At 42.6% G+C, this 8,104-nt stretch overlaps 1 protein-coding gene across 1 annotated transcript in view; it reads right to left on the reverse strand.

Annotated features, from left to right (window-relative positions):
- Nucleotides 1-2,106: 2,106 nt before the first annotated feature.
- Nucleotides 2,107-8,104, reverse strand: part of EBPL (EBP like) — a gene marked incomplete at its 5' end in the record, with an annotated part of 29,935 nt that continues 23,937 nt past the window's right edge. The window contains 2 exons of the mRNA XM_014588211.1: nucleotides 2,107-2,646; nucleotides 5,724-5,858. Coding sequence (XP_014443697.1) covers nucleotides 2,406-2,646; nucleotides 5,724-5,858 — 376 coding nt within the window. The remainder of the gene's footprint in view (nucleotides 2,647-5,723; nucleotides 5,859-8,104) is intronic.

An 8,104-nucleotide genomic window follows, 5' to 3' on the forward strand; every position in this document is an offset into this window, starting at 1 on the left:
CGTCATGTCTGTGAAATTATCCATGTTGTCATGAGTAGCAGAAGGTAGTTCATTTTCACTGTGAAAGAGTAGTCATTGCATGTATATACCCCAATTTATTCATTTAGGTTGTTTCAGTTTGGAGTATTATTAAAAAATCTGCCTTTGTTGTGCACATATTAAACATTTCTGTGAGATATACACATAGGAGTCAAATTGCTGGGTTACAGGTACACAGGTACTTAGCTAAGCTAGAAATGACTCCCAGATAACCACAGAAGGGATCCTCCCAAGGGAGGCATTGCCAATGAGGCCACAACTGGGGCTACTCAGCCCATAGGTCCTTTACTCCTGCTGTCCCATCCACAGCTGCCTTTAATACCCAGGAAATTGGACACTCGGTGTAACATATTAATGCCCAAGCCATTACATTTCCATGACCTTGTCAATACAAAACAGAACATAAAGAGAAAAAAGGCCTAGTGGCAATGGCACAAGTGGTAGGGCACCACTGTTGGATGTTGGGGCCACATGGAAGGCCCAGGTTCGGTTCCTGGGCCAACCTAAACAGGGTGGCATGCACCTGTAATCCTAGCTAACTGGCAGGTTGGGTAGGAGGATCATGACAAGGCAAGATCCCTCCCCACAAAGCCTATCTCTGTACTTCTATCTCTCTCCAAGAGAGGGAAAACAAAACAAAGCAAATGGAATAGTTGAAAATGGCTGTTATATTTGCATCCTCCAAATCTCTTAAGAACCTCTGAGAGGAGAGACCAACTTCCAGGACAGAACCAATAGCCTCTGCAAAATAAGGCAGCCTAGAAGGAGGATAGGATACAGCGTGAGCTATGTGAGCTACTGTTCAGCACAGCAAACCAAGGGCCTGGTCTATGGGCCCCTATCTAGGCATGGAATATACCTGTGAGCTTGGAGTCTAGTAGGGAGGGCAGGTGTTGAGCAAGTTAATGACAGTATCTGCTCTTATCTCCATAGAACTGCTATAATCACCAGAACTAGAGTTTTCTGATGCACAATGTGGTCGTGTTTCCCTCTTACTACTGAGGGTAACTGCCAAATTTGTGCTTCACTTCTCTTGATTATGTGAAACATTAGGGCATCCATTCTGTATATCAACTTTACATTCATCATGTTATTTTCACTACTTCCCTGTGTCCCTGTTTCCTGGCTTACTATCATCTATCTATCTATCTATCTATCTATCTATCTGTCTGTCTGTCTGTCTGTCTGTCTATCTATCTATCTATCTATCTATCTATCTATCTATCTATCTATCTATCTATCTATCTGTCTATCTATCTATCTGTCTATCTATCTATCTATCTATCTATCTATCTATCTATCTATCTATCTATCTATCTATTTATATTTGACTGGAGAGAGACAGAGCAAGAGAGTAAGAGCAGGAAAGTGGGAAAGCAAGCCACCAGCTCCAGTACTTGAACCATGGTTGGCCATGTGGGAGTCCAGCTCCCTTAATCACCATGCCACCTGCCAGCCCTCCTGGTTTACTTTTTGACATAATGTCTTACATATATCTGTGGTATTTCAAATCTTCCTCCTTGAAAAAGGATAAATCGAAATCAGTCATCTATCTGTGGGGCCCAGTGTTTACCCATGAGTTAGCACACTCCTAACTTCCTATTAGTATTATGTTCTGTTGGGGTCACAGATTTGAAAATTAAAACAAATGTAAAATAAAAGCATTCATTTAATTCCTGGTTTGACAATAGTAACCAAAAAAGACTAGTGAAAAGTCAGCTGGTGGTGTGGTAGTTAAGGCAGCTGGATCCCACATGAACACCTGCAGTGCAAGTCCTGGACCTGGTAGCCTGAAAACATGCCAGGTGCATGTGTGTGTGTGTATGTGCCCAAAATCTCAAGAGGAGAATGGAAGAGGAGAGAGTGTGGCATGGCCGTCTCCTGGGGGGTAGCGGGGCATGGGGGTGATGGTGTGCTTCCTCACTTTCTTTCTCTCTCTCTCCTCTCTGTGTCTTTCTCTGACAAGCGCACGTGCCTTCTGGTAAAATTTTTAAAAAAGACTAGCAAAAGATTAAAAGATGAAGCAACAATATGTTCTTTGGAATAAAAAATTAATCTGACACTCTCTTTGGTATTCTAAGATAATTGGTTTTATTAATGTGGTACAATTAATGCCAGCTATAAAAACATTTAATTAAATGTGTCATTATTACAAGTTTATTCTCTTTATTGTCATCTAATTAAATAAACAAAAAAAACAAATCATGAAAAACTGCCACCCTTAAAAGCAATTTGAAACAGGCTGTTCCAGAGCAACAACATAAAAAGAAACTGTAGACTGGAATGTACTACATCTTAACCAGATAGAAAGGTTGAATCTATTCTGGCTCAGAAAGCAAGATAATAGTGTTTATGATTCTGAAAATTCACTGGAACTTTCTTCCTGAACCGGCTCCTCTGTGATGAATTTTCTTGAGTTCTACCCATGATTGCCATAGTAACAGTGCTGGGACTAAAACCCACACACCATTGAAGAATACCAGATAGACCCAGAAGTAGAGCCAATTGCTGGTGTTGAGGTTGGGGCTTCCGGTAACCCACTCTGGGCAGAAGGTCATCCAGTCACCATACAATTCACACACACATAGGGTAATCTGTATGAAATGCCTGTTAGGGAGAAAGAAACAAGAAATAAAACTGCCAGGACCACAGATGGTGTAATGTTACATTGCTGCACTCCCATGTAGTCAACCATGGTTCAAGTCCTGGACATGGCAGCTTAAAACACCAGGTATGTGTGCGTGTGTGCCCAAAATCCCAAGTATGGAGGAGAAGGGACTACAGTGTGGCCATCCCCTCGGGGGGATGATTTCTCATTTTTCTGTCTCTCTGGTGAATGCGTGCATCCTATAGCAAAAATCTCTCTAGAAAAAGAATGAAACAGCCAGCTCTACTCAGCTGGACAGCCTGAATTATGACACCTTATCTCTAAGGGTTGCATTATCACAGTCTTCATTGCAGAGCACCTTTCTGAAGCTGGGCCTCAGAATCCACCTAGTGCTCCTTTGATGGGACAAGCCAATGTAATCAATGAAGACTCATCCTCTCCTTGGAAAAGCAACACTGGCCTTTCTAGATTATTCTCAGAGTTCAATAAGGAACTCCGGTATCCTGGCCTATCCTTAGGAAGATTTAGAGAGGTCACAGCTGACCAAGCAAACTGAAACCTGGATGTGAATCTCTCCACTAACTGCTACTTCACTTATTATAAAATAGGATATTGGGACCAGCAGATGGTACAATGGTTATGTCGCTGGATTATCACATGCCCGACTGTGGTTCAAGTCCTGGATCCAGGGACTTAAAATTCACACAGGGCGTGTGTGTGTGTGTGTGCATACCCAAAATCCAGAGAGGAGAAGGGAGGAGAAGGGATTGCAGAATGGCCATCCCCCCTAGGGGGTGATTTCTTGTTTTCTGTCTCTCAATCTCTCTCTGCCTCTCCAGTGAGCACAAACACCTTACAGGAAAAATCTCTCTCTAAAAAAAAATTATGATATATAATAAATAGTCCCTTCTCTTTTTTTTTTGGAGAGATTTTCACTGTAGGGCGTGTGCGCTCGCCAGACAGACTGAGAGAGACATAGAGACAGAAAGCGAGAAATCCCCCCCCAGAGGGGATGGTCACGCCGCAATCCCTTCTCCTCCATTCTCCTCTCGGGATCTTGGGCACGCACGCACACGCGCCCGTTGTGAGTTTTAAGCCACCGGGTCCGGGACACGAACCGCGGTCGACTACGTGGGAGTCCAGCGACATAGCCATTACGCTAACTGCTGGTTCCCAATAGCCCCTTCTTCAAAGAGTGCTGTCGAGATGAAATGACACATGTAGAGAAAGGGCTGAGCACTGGGTATGCACTCACACACGGTGAGTACTCGCCAGTGCAAATATTGTAAGTGTTGAAATAATAAACACAGGGAGCAGGCAGTAAGTCACAAACATGGCACAGAGCCAAGACTATGTCAAAGCATCAGGGAGAAATCTAGTATTTACTAACAACTATCTCTGTGAAATCAGGTGGGAGACAGTGAGTTAAATGACCTTTAAGGCCTTTTTGAAATCTGAGATTTTTATGATGAGACTTTAAAGTTGAATGCAGGGGGCCGGCAGGTGGCGTGGTGGTTAAGGGCGCTGGTCTCCCACATGGCTGACAGTGGTTTGAATCCCAGACCTGCTGGCTTGCTTTCTCACTTTTTCTCTCCCTCTCTCTCTCTCTCTCTCTCAATTAAAATACATAAATAAATAAATAAAGTTAAATAAAAATAATTCTTAAAAAAAAAAAATGCTGAATGTGGTTATGCCCACTTGACACTGTTTAAGGGCTCATCCCCAGGCAGCAGTCTATTCACCTCATAAGTAAAGACAAGAAAAGGGAGGGCAGGAAGAGGGTTGAGTCTCTGAGTCTGAAGGGTAGAATGGTTAATTTTTCATCTTTTCCTTCTCCCCATCTGCCTCCCCATATCTTTTGCAGCCTGCTTCTGAACAAGATTTCTCCTTCATGCCTAACTCAAAATTATGTAAGAGAATTTACTTTGTGTCAGGTGGGACAGAAGTTCTCTTGAGTGATTTAGAGAAAGGATGAAAACATTATATTACCCTTTTATTGTTCCGAAGGTTGGTGGTAAGGCATGTGACACTGTTAACACTGTTCTTGCCTTTTCAGCAACTAGGTTGTTACTAGAACCATATTTCTCATATTTTTTATTTTCAATGCTCCAAAATTACCCAGGCGGCACCAGGACTTGATCTAATAACAAACAATATTTATTTATTTATTTATTTATTTACTTATTTATTTATTTATTGCTATAGGACGTGTGCGCTCGCCAGACAGACAGACAGAGAGACAGAAAGTGAGAAATAACCCCCCCAGGGGGGATGGCCACACCACAATCCCTTCTCCTCCATTCTCCTCTCGGGATCTTGGGCACGCACGCACATGCGCCCGACGTGAGTTTTAAGCCACCGGGTCCGGGATGCGAACCACGGTTGACTATGTGGGAGTCCAGCAACATAGCCATTATGCTAACTGCTGGTCCCAACAATTTTTATTTTTATTTTTTAAGTTTTTCATAGGGTGCATATACTTGCTTGAGAGAGACAGAAAGAGAGAGAGACAGAAGAGGGAAAGCACTTTCCTGCGAGGCTGGCCACAGCGCAATCTCTTCTTCACTCTCCTCTCAGGATTTTGGGCATGCAAACACAGGTGCGTGGCGTATTTTCAAGCTAGTGGGTTTGGGACTTGAACCGCGCAGCCATGTGTGATCCAGCTGCCTTAACCACAACGTCACCTGACTGGCCCAAACAATTATCATTTCTACTCTACCTTTTATCTAACAAATAAATGTGGTCACAACTTACTACAAATGTCACTAAGCCTTGAGACAGCCAAGGCGTCTACTCTTCTGTTTTGTTTTTGTCATAGGTGTGTATGTTTGCTAGAGACAGAGAGAAAGTCAGAAAATCACCCTCCCCCCTCCCCCCCCCGGGAGATGGCTATGCTGCAATCCCTTCTCCTCTTGGGATTTTGGGCATGCACACACACGCCCCCAGTGTGATTTTTCAGGCCACCGGATCTGGGACTCGAACCACAGTCGGCCATATGGGAACCCAGTTCCTTAGCTACTATGCTACCTGCTAGTTCTCAAGGCTCTTTACAAGAAGACAGAAGAAGGGTACTTACCGATAATATTTCTCTTTGACGATGGCATAAACGAGGAACAATGCCAGAGAACCATCCAGGACGGCAGTCAGAATTTCCACAGACACAATGGTGGGATCAAAGTAAAGCCATCTTACATCAGCTTTGCCATATTCTTTTAAAAACAAAATACATGTTGCCTGCCATTCAGCTATAGAAACTGTCATGTTTGTAACAGTCAATAGAAATGACCTTTCTTCCTTTAAGGAGAAAATAGAACTGTCACTCTTTCTACATTCTTCATAATGCCCTAGTGGAAGGCAAGAGAAGCCTTGAGACAAAAATGCATTTACCACCTGACAAAAATAACACAGGTTAAACATACCCTAATCTTAAAATATGAAATCCAAAATCCAAAATTTTTTGAGTACCAACATGATGCCACAGTGGAAAATTCCCTACTGGACCTCATGGGTTGGGTCTCAGTCAAAATGCTGCAATATAAAAATGTTGTAATAGATTTGGGACCAGCAGATGGCATAACAGTTACATTGCTGGACTCCCACATAGTCAACAGTGGTTTGAGTCCCAGACTTGGAGGCTTAACACTCATGCCAGGCACATGTGCGTGCATGCCCACCCAAAATTCTGAGAGGAGACTGGAGGGGAAGGGATTGTGGCATGGTCACCCCCTTAGGGGGTGATTTCTCACTTTCTGTCTCTCTGTCTCTTCAGTGAGCACATGTGCCTTATAGCAAAATCTCTCCAAAACCAAAAAAACTGTATAAAATTTCATTCAGCTATGTTTATAAACTATATATGAAACATAAATAAATTTCACATTTAGACTTGGATCCCGTTCCCAAGATATCTCATTATATATATGTAAATATTCCAAAATCCGGAAATAATTCAAAATCCGACATACTTCTAGTCCCAGGCATTTTGGATAAGGAATTCTCAACTTGTAATAACAATATCATTAGAGTTGGGGACCAGCAGGTGACATGGTGGTTAAGGTGCTGGACACTACACATGGCCAACCACAGTTCAAGTTCCGAACCGGGTGGCTTGCTTTCTCACTTTCCCTCTTTGTGTGTGTGTGTGTGTGTGTGTGTGTCTGGTCAAATTTAAATAAATGAATGAATAAATAAAATTAAGTAAACAAAACTGTTAAAAAATCATTATAGTTGTATAAGAATTTACAGTTGACAAAATAATTTCACATATGCATCCTCTTCATGTCTGTCCTTTTTTGTTATAAGTAGCAGAATTCTAAATTAATTCAACATAGGCAGGTTTTTGCAAAGACAATCTTTAATAACGATCTTGGTAAGTGGATTCTAATTCTAAAATGTCAATACAATGCAAGTAAGCATAATTTACATGAAAATTTATATTAAGGAAATGTTTATAGAAAAGCACATTTATCAGTAAATCAAAGAGAAAATGAGTATTGAAGGGGCGGTGAGGTGGGGAAGGGATGATATAGCCCGGACTACGGGATGAATCCAAAAGGAAACGGGGTGGGGGGGGCATGCCAACCTGGTGCAGGGACAGCGGATTCGCTGACAGTCACCACTCAAAGCCTGGTTGTGCTGAGTGGGGACCAAGGGCGCTCTACGAAGTCTTTGCCGACCCATTATCAGAACGGTTTCTTCTCAAAAGCACCATGAGTAGAAAGTCTTTTTTAGAGATGGAATGCTGGTTCTGCCTCTTTATTTATTATTTAAATTAATAACAATAATTCTTACTAGTCCTAAGATCTCAAATGATTAGTGAAAAAGCAGATGTGCCCACCTCTTTCCTCCTCTTCCTTGAAATACTACTCTCACAGCATCTAGAAAGGCATGAATGGTCAAAAATTAGCTTCTTACATGACTGCTCTGAGCAGCACAAACCCGAGTCTCCCGGCTAGAGCGAGGCTCCCTGGGGGCCAGGGACAAAGGTTTCTAATGAAAGGCTCTCCTGAGAGAAAGGACAATAAACAAGATTAGCTATTTAATAACACAACACACAAGACACACGGTGACCTTAGCTCACTGTCCACCTTGCCCTGAAATAACTACTAGCTGGAAAACAACAGAGTGCTGAAAGGAAAGCTTCTTCCCACCCCCCCAACTGAAGTACACACACACTGAGTGACATGTCCCAGCTGGTACATCCAAAAACTAAGGACACATCAGTTCAGTGAAATGTCTGCACTTTAGAAATAGAGTTTAGTGAATGTCTATTCATTTTTAAAAGCCACTGCCATTCATTCCTTCTTTAATTCAACATGTCATTCTGGGCATCAGGAAGGGTCTAAATGTGGTCTGGAATGGTGCAGCAGCAGGGCTGCAAACCTGCCTGCAAGAGGCCTGTATTCTGGGGAGGGTGGCATGCGATGGCTGGAGAATGTGGGGACATGGAGGAGGGAGTGC

The sequence above is a fragment of the Tupaia chinensis genome, unplaced genomic scaffold (assembly GCF_000334495.1).
Source record: "Tupaia chinensis unplaced genomic scaffold, TupChi_1.0 Scaffold000037_20, whole genome shotgun sequence".
Taxonomy (NCBI): Eukaryota; Metazoa; Chordata; class Mammalia; order Scandentia; family Tupaiidae; genus Tupaia; species Tupaia belangeri.